The sequence below is a fragment of the Schistocerca americana genome, chromosome 1 (assembly GCF_021461395.2).
Source record: "Schistocerca americana isolate TAMUIC-IGC-003095 chromosome 1, iqSchAmer2.1, whole genome shotgun sequence".
NCBI classification, from domain to species: domain Eukaryota; kingdom Metazoa; phylum Arthropoda; class Insecta; order Orthoptera; family Acrididae; genus Schistocerca; species Schistocerca americana.
Window position 1 is genome coordinate 205678435 of NC_060119.1, and position 14582 is coordinate 205693016.

Genomic DNA, 14582 nt, shown 5'->3' on the forward strand with positions numbered 1-14582 from the left:
GCCTTTCTTTCAGTGACTGCCATCCCAACTCGCGTATCATATCAGTGACTCTCTCACCCCCATAGCGCGATAACACGAAAAGAGCTGCCCTTCTTTGCACCTTTTCGATGTCCTCCGTCAATCCTACCTGGTAAGGATCTCACACGGCGCAGCAATATTCCAGCAGAGGACGGACAAGTAATGTAGGCTGTCTCTTTAGTGGGTTTGTCGCATCTTCTAAGTGTTCTGCCAACAAAGCGCTGTCTTTGTTTCGCCTTCCCCACAATATCATCTATGCGGTCTTTCCAATTTAAGTTGCTCGTAATTGTAATTCCTAGGTGTTTAGTTGAATTGACAGCCCTTAGATTTGTGCGATTTATCGTATACCCAAAATTTATCGGATTTCTTTTAGTACCCATGTGGATGGCCTTGCACTTTTCTGTGTTTAGTGCCAATTGCCACTTTTCGCACCATACAGAAATTCTCTCTAGATCATTTTGTAATTGGAATTGATCGTCTGATGATTTTACTAGACGGCAAATCACAGCGTCATCTGCAAACAATCTAGGGGGGCTGCTCAGATTGTGACCTAGATCGTTTATGTTAATTAGAACCTATGACACTACCTCGCCGAAGGTGAGATATCACTTCTGTTCTGCTAGATGATTTACCGTCTATCACTACGAACTGTGACCTCTCTGAGAGAAAATCACGAATCCAGTCACACAACTGAGACGATACTCCATATGCACGCAATTTGATTAATAGTCGCTTGTGAGGACGCATGTAACAGAGGAGAGTGCTGTACCGGGAGCATAGAGTACCTAGTAACACACAATGTTTTCTGTCGTCTTTGAATCTAGTAGCTGATTTTAGAATCAAATGAAGGAATGGGTACAATGAAACGCCATAAGCAGTTTTCGGCTTTTCTACTGTTCATGTTGCCGTGAGCCATAAGGTTATGCTCTGTGCAGCGTTAGTAAATATTACGGGTTCTATCTACAGTGACGGAAAAGAAATCGCAAGACCAAGATGGAGTTGTGCGACATAAACGAGAGCTGCTAAGTGTGTTTCTGCATCTGAAGCCACGGTGTCTTTCCAAATTTCGCTCTAGCTGCGTAAGAGCAGCACCAGGTTGCAAATCAGGTCTGCTTCAAATACACACTGTAACGGTAGGGACCATTTGTTACCTATGAGACTGAATGAGGTGAGTTGATGTTAGTCAAAAACATATTTAAGGCGACAAAGACGCCATTATCAGTACCTCACGGAGTTCGAACAGGGCTACGAGAACCTGGATGTTCCTTCTGCGATATTGCAGAAGGACCTGGGAGCATTGTAGCCACTGTACGTGGCTGCTGACAGCGGTGGGCGCGCGAATGTACGGTCACAAGAAGACTGGGCACCGGGCGACCACGTGGCTCTACCGAAAGGGAAGACCATCGTGTTCGGCTTATGGCTCTGGCGCATCGTATTGCATCTGCGGAGGCAGTTTGAGCTGTAGTTGGTAGGACAGTGACATAACGAACTGTTACAAATTGTTACATCAAGGACAGCTTCGAGCCACATTCCCTGTAGTGTGCTTTCCGCTGACCCCAAACCACCGCCATTTGCGACTTCAATGGTGTCAAGCGAGAGCTCATTGGACAGCAGGGTGGAGTTCTGTTTTCTGATTAATGATGGTTCTGCCTCGGTGTCAGTGATGTCCGTGGGTTGGTTAAAAGGAGGCTAGATAACGGCTTGCAGGCAAACTGCCAGGAGTTATGGTCAGGGGTTGGATTTCATGCACTGCTGGCCATTAAAATTGCTACAGCAAGAAGAAATGCAGATGATAAACGGATATTCATTGGACAAATATATTATACTAGAACTGACATGTGATTACATTTTCACGCAATTTGGGTGCATAGAACCTGAGAAATGAGTACCCAGAACAACGGCCTAGATGCGCCTGGGCATTGAGTCAAACAGAGCTTGGATGGCGTGTACCGGTACAGCTGCCCATGCAGCTTCAACACGATACCACAGTTCATCAAGAGTAGTGACTGGCGTATTGTGACGAGCCAGTTGCTCGGCCACCATTGACCTGACGTTTTCAGTTGGTGAGAGATCTGGAAGATATTCTGGCCAGGGCAGCAGTCGAACATTTTCTGTATCCAGAAAGGCCCGTACAGGACCTGCAACATGCGGTCTTGCATTATCCTGCTGAAATGTAGGGTTTCGCAGGGATCGAATGAAGGGTAGATCCGCGGGTCGTAACACATCTGAAATGTAACGTTCACTGTTCAAAGTGCCGTCAATGCGAACAAGAGGTGACCGAGACGTGTAACCAATGGCACCCCATACCACCATGCGGAGTGATACGCCAGTATGGCGATGACGAATACAGGCTTCCAATCTGCGTTCACCGCGATGTCGCCAAACACGGATGCGACCATCATGATGCCGTAAACAGAACGGGCAGTCATTCGAAAAAAATGACGTTTTGCCATTCGTGTACCCAGGTTGGTCGTTGAGTACACCATCTCAGTCGCTCCTGTCTGTGATACAGCGTCAAGGGTAACCGCAGCCATGATCTCCGAGCTGATAGTCCATGCTGCTGCAAACGTCGTCGAACTGTTCGTGCTGATGGTTGTTGTCTTGCAAACGTCCCCATCTGTTGACTCATGGATCGAGACGTGGCTGCACGATCCGTTACAGCCATGCGGATAAGATGGCTGTCATCTCGACTGCTAGTGATACGTGGCCGTTGGGATCGAGCACGGCGTTCCGTATTACCCTCCTGAAACCACCGATTCCATATTCTGCTAACAGTCATTTGATCTCGACCAACGCGAGCAGCAATGTCGTGATACGATAAACCGCAATCGCGATAGGCTACAATCCGACCTTTATCAAAGTCGGAAACGTGATGGTCCGTATTTCTCCCCCTTACACGAGGCATCACAACAACGTTTCACCAGGCAACGCCGGTCAACTGCTGTTTGTGTATGAGAAATCGGTTGGAAACTTTCCTCATGTCAGCCCGTTGCAGGTGTCGCCACCGGCGCCAACCTTGTGCGAATGCTCTGAAAAGCCAATCATTTGCATATCACAGCATCTTCTTCCGGTCGGTTAAATTTCGCGTCTGTAGCACGTCATCTTCGTTGTGTAGCAATTTTAATGGCCAGTAGTGTATGACAACAGGAGCAGTTTCGTGGTGATTCCACGTGTCAGTCTGGTGGTTCGACCTGTTGTGCTGCCGTTCATAAACAGCATTCTCGGGTGTGTTTTTCCAAAGCATAACGCGCGCCCACGGTCCGCTGTTACAACGCAACATCCTCTGAAGGATCCGATACGTCGCCTCGGCCTGCTCGACCACCAGCCCTGTTTCCAGTCGAGCAAATATAGGACATCATCGGACGACAACAGCTCCACAAACAGCATTCACCGTCCCTGTACTGACCGACAAAGTGCAGCAGGCATGGACCTCCATCCCACAAACCGACATCCGGCACCTGTACAACACAATGTATGCACGTCTGCATGCGCGCATTCAACATTCTGGCGGTTATACCGCTCTAGATTAATAGCGTATTTCTACCTGTGTGTCTGGTACGTGGCCGGCGGAACCAAGTAGTTCTTCGAAAAAACGAATTCCTGCCTACAATATCACATGTGTTAATAGGCATTCTGTCTTCAAAGACATTCCTGAGTGCTGAGAGGAATTGCTTTCTGCAAACCGAAACCTGCTGACCTTGAACAATAGCAAAATACCTGTCTGCTGACCACCCTTTCCTAAACATATATCACTGCCACATGTTCATTGTCACTGAGCAAACACACATCGCTGAAGTATTGTGGAAATCCCATACAGCAGCATGTCATAGGCTATACTGCATATTTCCTCTTTCTCTCACCTGTTAAAAATGAAAAAAATATCTGTTCTCATCAGCTTAATATTTGTTAGGTTCTGCACCAGAGAACCTAGAATATTAAATCATTATCCGCTCATGCCGTCAGTTCTTAGTGCTTGGGCTGCTTTCCTTAAGATTCCAGCATATGAATCCGAAGACGACATATGCATTCTGCTTCAGTTCACTCCATATGCTTACTGCTAGGCATTTTAGGCAGTTAATTCTTGTGATGACAGTGTACATGATTTATTGTCGTACTAATAGGCAATAGATTTTGTTATGTCCTAGCCAGTAATGCCACCCGAGCCCGCTGCCAAAACGTTGGCAGCATCAAAGTCCGGACGCCGTCCGCATAAGCAGCGCCAGTGAGACAGCAAATCGCCGCAAGTCTGCGCGCGCCACCGCTGGCTTCTGGGTTCTTAAGCGCTGGAGTCGCGAGCGCTAGGACAGTTCTGGATTCGCCGCTCAGTTGTATACTCGCCACCGAATTGTGTACTTGCTAGGACAGTTCTGTATTCGCCGCTCAGTTGTATACTCGCCACCGAATTGTGTACTTGTTAGTCAGTTGTGTGTTCATCGCAGCAGAGTTGTTGTTTGTCGTCAGCCGACGCTGACCTAGCCGCTCCGACTCGAACTAGACAGATCTCTGTAGACACGGAGTTCACTATTGTGTTACTGTATCTTCATCAATAAAGATAAGTACCGACTTTTATTTAATCAGAGTGTTTGGTTTTTCATCTTTCTGTTCACTGTTCCAGCGGACCGGTCGGCCCGCTATTAAAAGTGTGGCGGTGACTTCGTAAGCCATTTCTACAGCCAAGTGTTTGTCGCTACGAACACCGCCACAAAACTGGCGACGAGGACTTCCGAACTCGTGTGCAGGGCTGGTTCAACTTGTTTCTGGTTTTCCTAATTGTAGCGATAGAATTTTGGGGGCTGGTTTAATTTGTGTTCACTATGTCTGCCGAATTACAACAGTTGATCTTGTTACAGAGTCAGCAAATACAAAGTCTGGTGGAAGCAATCGCCAAACAAGCGGCTAATCCACCAACACAAAAGGAACAAGCACAGGCAGCACCACAGTTCCGGGCTTTTGAGGAATCCAGAGAAGAATGGCGAGAATATTTCGCGCAGTTGCAGGCGCACATGACAGTCTACAAAATCACAGGTACTGAGCGGCAGCTTTATTTAATTTCCACTGCAGGCGTGGAAATCTATCGACTACTTTGTAAGTTGTTCCCGGAATCCCAGCCAGAAGCTTTAGACTATGACGTTGTTGTTAACAAGCTTGCTGAGTATTTCGAGTCGCGAGTTCATGTGGCAGCAGCCAGATTCAAGTTCTTCAGATTAAAGAAACTGCCACATCAATCTCATAAACAGTGGTTAACAGATTTACGGGGCCTCACCCGTCAGTGCCGATTTAATTGTGTGTGTGGAGCTTCCTACAGTGATGTCATGCTACGAGACGCTATTACTCAAAACATTGCAGATTCTCGTATTCGTGCTGCTATCTTAAAGTTGCCTGACCCGTCATTAGAGACTGTGATGAACATCATTGAAGCCCAAGATACTTTTGACTATGCTGAGTGTGAGTTAGATCAGCCATGTATTTCTCAAATTGCCTGTGCTAAGCAAGTTATGTCACGCCCGCGGCCCCACCGGCAGAGTCAGACTGTAAACACTAGCCGGCCGCGTCATGTTAAACACATTCGTCAGCCGCGTGTGCAAAATGATAGAGTTAAGTCTTGCCCTAAGTGTGTTCTGGCTCATCCTCGTGAACGTTGCCCGTTAAGAAACGCGGTTTGTCACTTTTGTCAAAGGAAAGGACACATCCAGACTGTTTGTTTGCGTAAACGCAAGAACAATTCTAGTGCTGCCCAGCCCATGGATGTTCATGTTCTTCAAAGCCAGCCCGCCCAGAAGGTCTCGTTTAAAGACTCTTCCACGGTTCGTGTGGGTAATAAACTTGTTCGCAATAAGCCACCCACCCAGCCCTCTGCTATGCGACCCAAGCGTAATTCAAACGCTGTAAACAGTAATGTACAGACTGCAAGTGAAGCGGGAGTTGTTGTTCCACCGCCCCAACCCACGAGTTGTCGTAAGCAGCGACCACGCGCTAAACGCGCTGATTTTGTGTCTTCCGCCTCCACTGCACCGATCCAGAGACAGTGTAATAAACTATTTGTGAAGCTACGCATCCAGGATAAGACCTTCAATTTTCAATTAGACACTGGTGCTTCTGTGACTCTCATAAATAGTGCTACGTATGCGGCTATCGGCCGCCCTAAACTTTCAGCGGCAAAACATTCTTTGGCTACTTATAGTGGCGAACAAATTCCTGTGTTAGGTGTATGTAGCGTGCCAGCCACATTCCGTGGCAATACAAAAACAGTTTCATTGACAGTGCTCCGCGCTACAGACAGTGTAAAAATTTTCGGATTAGACTGTTTTGACTTGTTTGGCCTGTCTATCCAAGACAATGTGTTGCAACTTAATTCTGTTGTTGTTCCTCAAGACAGCATAACCGATTTGTGTAAACGATACAGTGACATATTTAAAGACGAACTGGGTTGTGCTGCGAACTTTGCCGCTCATATTACGTTAAAAGATAATGCTCAGCCTCGATTTTGTCGTGCTCCTCCAGTGCCTCACGCCCTCCGGGCACCTGTAGAAGATGAACTTCGTCGTTGGCAAAACAACGGTGTTATTCAACCCGTTTCAGCGAGCCAGTGGGCTTCTCCCTTAGTTATTATAAAGAAACCATCTGGCAAGTTACGTTTGTGTGCTGATTTTAAGTCGACAGTGAATCCTCAGACTGTCATTGATTCTTTTCCTTTGCCTAGACCGGACGAGCTGATGGATAAGTTAGGGGAAGCTCGTTTCTTTTCCAAAATTGATCTCCGTGAAGCATATTTGCAATTGCCCCTCGACGAGCAATCACAACAGTATTTTGTCATAAACACGTCGTTGGGGTTGTTCCGTTTTCTGCGTTTGCCTTTTGGTTGTGCGTCAGCTCCAGCTGTTTTTCAGCGTTTTTTGTCTCAACTTCTGGCTAATGTGCCATCGTGTTGCAACTATTTAGACGATATTGTTGTGTCCGGTCGGACGCCTGCTGAACATTTCCGTAATTTGGAGTGTTTGTTTAAAGTGTTGTCTCAGGCAGGCCTACGTTGCAACATCGATAAATGTTCATTTTTCCTTACGGAGATGGAGTATCTGGGACATGTTATTAATGCTCAAGGCATTCATCCCTCCCAGTCACATTTAGCAGCTATTCGTGATTTGCCCGCCCCTCGCAATCTGAATGAATTGCAAGCAGTTCTTGGCAAATTGACGTATTATATTAGGTTTATACCTAATGCATCACAGATTGCTGCACCGTTGCATCGTCTCCGCCGTAAGAATGTTCCGTTTGTGTGGTCAGCTGATTGCCAATCAGCCTTTCAGCAGCTTAAAGAGGCTTTATTGAATGATCGTTCTCTGGTCCATTACGACCCTAACAAGCCTCTGGTGTTAGCTTGTGATGCCTCTTCTTTCGGCCTCGGTGCTGTGTTGTCTCACCGAGTCGGTAACACCGAACGTCCTATTGCGTTCGCATCTAAATTGCTCAACAAAGCTCAGTGTAATTATAGCCAATTGGACAAGGAAGCGTTGGCTATTGTGTTCGGTGTCACAAAATTCCATCACTACCTCTATGGTAGACCATTCTATTTAGTAACAGATCACAAGCCCCTGACGTCACTGTTTCATCCGTCTAAACCAGTTCCTCAGCGGACAGCTCAAAGACTACAACGTTGGGCTCTTTTGTTATCACAATACCAGTATGAGATACTGTATCGCCCTACAGCTCAGCATGCAAACGCTGACGCGCTTTCTAGATTGCCGATTGCTGCGGATGATGTCTTCTATTCCTCCGAAGACTCTTGCCATCAGATTGACGCCGATGAGCATCAATCCCTCCGGAATTTTCCGATTGATTATCGTCAGGTGGCACGTGAGACAGCTACGGATCCTCATCTGAGTTTACTATTACGTTTTGTTCAACGTGGTTGGCCGTCCAAGGCAAAGGACATATCGGATCCTGTGGTTCGTCGCTATTATCCGCAACGTCATCTGTTGTCTGTTTCGCACGGAGTTTTGCTGTTACGCACCGAGAATGACCAGCTTCGTGTAGTGGTTCCCCAAGTGCTCCAATCCAAGGTCCTCGACTTGCTGCATCAAGGTCATTGGGGAGTGGTCCGCACCAAGCAGCTTGCCCGCCGTCATTGAACATGGATCGGTATTGATAAGCAGATTACGCAGATGTCTACAGATTGTTCGACGTGTGCCGAACACTAAGCTGCTCCGCCTCAACGCTATTTTGAGTTGGCACGCCCTGCCGGTCCCTGGCAGCGAGTACATATTGATTTCGCTGGTCCATATTGGAATTCTCGTTGGCTCATCGTGATAGATGCATTTAGTAATTTTCCGTTTGTTGTGCCCATGCAGTCTACAACGTCTGCACAAACTATACAGGCGTTGACTTCAATTTTTTGTATTGAGGGTCTTCCAGAAGTTTTAGTGTCTGACAATGGTCCACAATTTACCTCTGCTGAATTTGAAAGTTTTTGTTCTGCCAATGGCATTCGCCATTTTCTTACTCCGCCGTTCCACCCTCAATCGAATGGTGCAGCGGAACGTTTTGTACGCACATTCAAGGATCATATGGACCGCCTTCGTGCTACGCACTCTCGTCAGCAGGCCCTCATCACGTTCCTGTCGTCGTACCGGACCACGCCACGCGACGGCCCTTCGCCTGCGGAGCTTCTCCACGGCCGTCGTCATCGCACCCTACTACGGTTGTTGCACCCCCCGGATCGACCCGCCGCTTCTGAGCATCGCACGCGTTTTCAGCGCAACGACGCCGTTTTTTTCAGAGTTTATCACGGTCGCCGTCGTTGGGAACGTGGTACCGTGATAAGTGTCCAGGGTCGCGGTTTTTATACTGTTCAAGGTGCTACTGGGGTGCACAGGAGGCATCAGAACCAGTTGCGCCGCGCTGGCCGCCCGGATTCTGCCGCTCGTTCTTTGTCCACAGATTTGGTCCGCGGCGGGTTCCAGCCGCGCCTTCCGACTTCGCTGCCGCCTCCAGGGCAGCAGCAGCAGCTGTCGCCGCTACCACGCCGACAGCCCGTCCCGTTGATGCCTCCCGCGCAGCTTCATCCGGGAGCGCCCCAGGTGGTCGCTCCGGCGCCTGCGGTCCCTCTTCAGTCGCCACCGCCTTCGGAGCTGATGGACGTCGACCCCTCAGCCGGGCCGCCTTCCCAAGCGGTGGCTGTGCAGCCTGTCCTGCAGCCGCTTTCCTTGGGCACCCCCAAGGAGTCTGACACCGCAGCGCCTTGTCCGGCGCCCACTCAGCAGCCGTCGACGCAGCGTCAGGAGACGCTGCCTCTCTTCGTGGGTCCCGACGCCCCGTCGCGTCCAGTACCAGAAGCTGCGCCCGTGGTCACAGGCGTGCGCCCTGACCTCGGTTTTCAGTCGGTGTTTCCCGAGGCCCCGCGCAGCCAATGCTGGGGTGCGGACCGGGGACTGCCACCGACAACAGTCTCCGCCCCGGTCTCTTCTGCTACGCCTGCGACCAAACCCCTCCCCCGCCGTCGACGCTCGCCACGTCATTATTCAACGACGGTGCGGCGATTTGGGGGGGGGAGGAGTGTTATGTCCTAGCCAGTAATGCCACCCGAGCCCGCTGCCAAAAGGTTGGCAGCATCAAAGTCCGGACGCCGTCCGCATAAGCAGCGCCAGCGAGACAGGAAATCGCCGCAAGTCTGCGCGCGCCCCCGCTGGCTTCTGGGTTCTTAAGCGCTGGAGTCGCGAGCGCTAGGACAGTTCTGGATTCGCCGCTCAGTTGTATACTCGCCACCGAATTGTGTACTTGCTAGGACAGTTCTGTATTCGCCGCTCAGTTGTATACTCGCCACCGAATTGTGTACTTGTTAGTCAGTTGTGTGTTCATCGCAGCAGAGTTGTTGTTTGTCGTCAGCCGACGCTGACCTAGCCGCTCCGACTCGAACTAGACAGATCTCTGTAGACACGGAGTTCACTATTGTGTTACTGTATCTTCATCAATAAAGATAAGTACCGACTTTTATTTAATCAGAGTGTTTGGTTTTTCATCTTTCTGTTCACTGTTCCAGCGGACCGGTCGGCCCGCTATTAGAAGTGTGGCGGTGACTTCGTAAGCCATTTCTACAGCCAAGTGTTTGTCGCTACGAACACCGCCACAAAAGATTTAGTTACATTCAAGTCAACAACCAACTCCGCCCAAAGTCTTCCCGCCTACTTGCAGACAACTCGATTATCTACGAACATCCCACATCTAAAGCAAATACACTGCAAGAGGCGGTACGGTGCGTGCTTGAGGACACATCACACTAGTATTATCGATTAATCTTCTATTATAATCTCATACGCTGATCAATACGCGTTTCTGAAGAAGAGAAATTTGTTAACATCCAGTATTGATTTAAGTGACAGGAAGTCATTTCTGAAAGTATTCGTATGGAGTGTAGCCATGTATGGAAGTGAAACATGGACGATAAATAGTTTGGACAAGAAGAGAATAGAAGCTTTCGAAATGTGGTGCTACAGAAGAATGCTGAAGATTAGATGGGTAGATCACATAACTAATGAGGAAGTATTGAATAGGATTGGGGAGAAGAGAAGTTTGTGGCACAACTTGACCAGAAGAAGGGATCGGTTGGTAGGACATGTTCCGAGACATCAAGGGATCACCAATTTAGTATTGGAGGGCAGCGTGGAGGGTAAAAATCGTTGGGGGAGACCAAGAGATGAATACACTAAGCAGATTCAGAAGGATGTAGGTTGCAGTAGGTACTGGGAGATGAAAAAGCTTGCACAGGATAGAGTAGCATGGAGAGCTGCATCAAACCAGTCTCAGGACTGAAGACCACAACAACAACAACAACGCTGATCAAGTAAAAAACTGCCTATATACTGCCATTAATATCCTAACCCAACCTTATCTGGGAGAAATCGGTCGTCTTTGCCAGAGATTTTTTTTTTCTGTCACATATTCGAATGGATTACGCCAATCTATACGATGCTAGCAGCATCCATATGATGCTTTTGCTTCATAGACCAGTCATGTAACATGAACAGATGTGGGCTCACAGGATTGGTAGAGAGCGACTACGTAGTGCCGAGCTGTCTTATCACTGTTACTGTTCATTGTTGCATTTGACCATAAATAGTTCTGTGCATGCTAATGTCGAGATAGCGGCTGACAGTTACCTCAAAGTTATACGGGAAATTGAGAATGTATAGTGAGGTACAAAGGTGGGGCTCATTCAAACAGAGTGGGCGGAAGCATGCGGAAAACTGATGTATATATCGAGGGGCAACTGATGGCTATGTAGACACATTCACTCCTGCCATTCATGTCTTCAACAGTAGCAGTGTTAGTGCAGAAATTGCTCGCTGTGCTTTGTGTTGCTACATTATTAGCAGATTGAGAGGCGTCACAGGACGTATTTCTAAAGTAACAGAGTGCAATGAACACACACGGTCTGCAGGTAGTGGTATGAGCTGGGGTGGAGCGAGAGTACATCTGTGGTATTGTTTTGCTTCAGACAGTGGGAGCATTGAGCACTCAGTCATACTAAGATCAACAAAAGTTCATTCCAAGATTGCATATCTCTGCTCCATCAGTAACGTCTGTCGGCTATTTAAGTACAGGGGTGACATGTATGCCATAAGTGCATATACACCACTGGCCATTAAAATTACTACGCCACGAAGATGACGTGCTACAGACGCGAAATATAACTGACAAGAAGAAGATGCTGTAATATGCAAATGATTCGCTTTTCAGAGCATTCACACAAGGTTGGCGCCGGTGGCGACACATACAACGTGCTGATATGAGGAAAGTTTCCAACCGATTTCTCATACACAAACAGCAGTTCACCGGCTTTGCCTGGTGAAACGTTCAAAAATGGGTCTGAGCACTACGGGACTTAACAGCTGGGGTCATCAGTCCCCTAGAACTTAGAACTACTTAAACCTAACTAACCTAAGGACATCACACACATCCATGCCCGAGGCAGGATTCGAACCTGTTACCGTAGCGGTCGCGCGGTTCCAGACCGTAGCGCATAGAACCGCTCGGCCACCCCAGCCGGCGGTGAAACGTTGTTGTGATGCCTCGTGTAAGGAGGAGAAATGCGTACCATCATGTTTCCGACTTTGATAAAGGTCGGATTGTAACGTATCACAACTGCCGTTTATCGTATCGTGACATTGCTGCTCGCGTTGGTCGAGATGCAATCACCTCTAGCAGAATATAGAGTCGGTCGGTTCAGGGGGTAATACGGAACGCCGTGCTGGATCCCAAAGGCCTCGTATCACTAGGAGTCGAGATGACAGGCATCTTATCCCCATGGCTGTAACGGATCGTGCAGCCACGTCTCGATACCTGAGTCAACAGATGGGGACGTTTGCAACACCACAACCATCAGCACAACAGTTCGACGACGTTTGCAGCAGCATGGACTATCAGCTCGGATACCATGGCTGCGATTACCCTTGACGCTGCATCAGAGACAGGAGCGCCTGCGACGGTGTACTCAACGACGAAGCTGGGTGCACGAATGGCAAAACGTCATGTTTTCGGATGGATCCAGGTTCGGTTTACAGCATCAAGATGGTCGCATCCGTGTTTGGCGACATCGCGGTGAACGCACATTGGAAGCGTGCATTCGTCATCGCCACACTGGCTTATCACCCGGCGTGATTGTATGGGGTGCCATTGGTTACCCGTCTCGGTGACTTCTTGTTCCCATTGACGGCACTTTGAACAGTGGACGTTACATTTCAGATGTGTTACGACCCGTGGCTCTACTCTTCATTTGATCCCTGCGAAACCCTACATCTCAGCAGAATAATGCACGACTGCATGTTGCAGGACCTGTACGGGCCTTTCTGGACACAGAAAATGTTCGGCTGCTGCATGGCCAGCACATTCTCCAGATCTCTCACCAATTGAAAACGTTTGGTCAGTGGTGGTCGAGCAACTGGCTCGTCGCAATGCGCCAGTCACTACTTTTGATGAACTGTGGTATCGTGTTGAAGCTGCATTGGCAGCTGTACCTGTACCCGCCATCCAAGCTCTGTTTGACTCAATGCCCAGGCGTATCAAGGCCTTTATTACGGCCAGAGGTGGTGGTTCTGGGTACTGATTTCTCAGGATCTATGCGCCCAAATTGCGTGAAAACGTTATCACATGTCAGTTCTAATATAATATATTTGACAATGAACATCCGTTTATCATCTGCATTTCTTCTTGGTGTAGCAATTTTAATGGCCAATAGTGTATATTCCATCCTGATTTCGAAATGTACGATGAAAATACACCCCACTTAGCGAAGCAATGGAATCAGATATCTGTAACACAGGTACCAAAGGCCTGTCAGGGCTATTTAAGCACAGTGATGCTATGTATGGTACAGCTTACTGCCATTAACAAATGTTCCATTAGAACTAGAGTCTTCTATGTCATATCATGCATGTAGTCTACATTCTAATTCTAAATGTAGTTTGCCTATGAAGAAAAATATGCAGTAATCCTATGGTGCATTAAAATCAGTTGCAAGTTACATAGATCACAAACGACCGTTCAATTTCAGTAACACTGTGCAAGGTACTCCCTTCCATAATTAATAACTGTTCCATTAAAATTACAGTCTTCCACACCATATACACCAATGCTGATTTTTTAAATGTACTTCCACGTCACTAGCATTTACACAGGATCAAATTCGAAGTGTCCATTTCCTTAGTTTTCAATCAGAGTATAAAAACCAGATTCGTTTTAGTGGAGGGACCTTCCTACTACATCCCGACAGAAGCGTGAAGAGTCTGCGCCACAGGAAAGTAGATTTCCGATGAAATGGTGACTAGATGTTTGAAATTCTAGGAAAATCGGCGTAAGCTACAGGAAAAAAATTGTAAGAACTGGTAGCTACTGTGATATTCCAGACAGCTTCTCCATCAGAATAGCAATTTTAGTGTCAGATATTCCCAACCCATATGATTTTATCAGGGGACACATTATTCGAAACTTCTCCCATGATTATTATTACCATGGGGGTATTTTTTTTCTCTTGAGTAGGACAATGCATTGTGGTTATTAGTCACATGACTTTGTTTCCTTTTGCAGTTTCCTCATCTGTAGGATGGTGCCATGGCTTCCATTGTCTTTTGAAAGTCATGCCCTAGTATTGCAACACGTTCCTATCCTAGCCTTGCTCTTAGTGGAAGTACCATGGATGGGGTGGTCATGGACTTCTTGACATGTCTGGTGAATGTGTAGTTTGCGATAGGGAGCTCTCCCTCTGCAAGGTATTTGTTTAAATAAGTGTTAGTACTACTCAGCATACACTTTGGACTTCAGCTAAGGGGGATAAGTGAGGGTTGCTGCCTGGTGGTGCTGGCATAGTCGGAGGCGGCTTATATGTCGTGACAGAGGACGGCAGTGGCCATGGATATGATTTTAGAGTTGAAGCCTTTTTTCTTGTGGAATGTAACAGATAAGAATAGATTTATTTTCTGTATGAGACGAAACTTAAAGGAATTATAGCCTATGACATACTGCTGTACAGGGTTTTCATGATACATAAGTGATGCGAAAACATGTGATTGCTGCAG

At 47.7% G+C, this 14582-nt stretch overlaps 1 protein-coding gene across 1 annotated transcript in view; it reads left to right on the forward strand.

The window, feature by feature from the left end:
- The window catches only part of LOC124618883 (vegetative cell wall protein gp1-like), a 34961-nt gene extending 20852 nt beyond the window's left edge, over positions 1-14109 (forward strand). The window contains exons 3-4 of the mRNA XM_047145386.1: positions 8953-9368; positions 14095-14109. Coding sequence (XP_047001342.1) covers positions 8953-9368; positions 14095-14109 — 431 coding nt within the window. The remainder of the gene's footprint in view (positions 1-8952; positions 9369-14094) is intronic.
- The last annotated feature ends 473 nt before the right edge of the window (positions 14110-14582 follow it).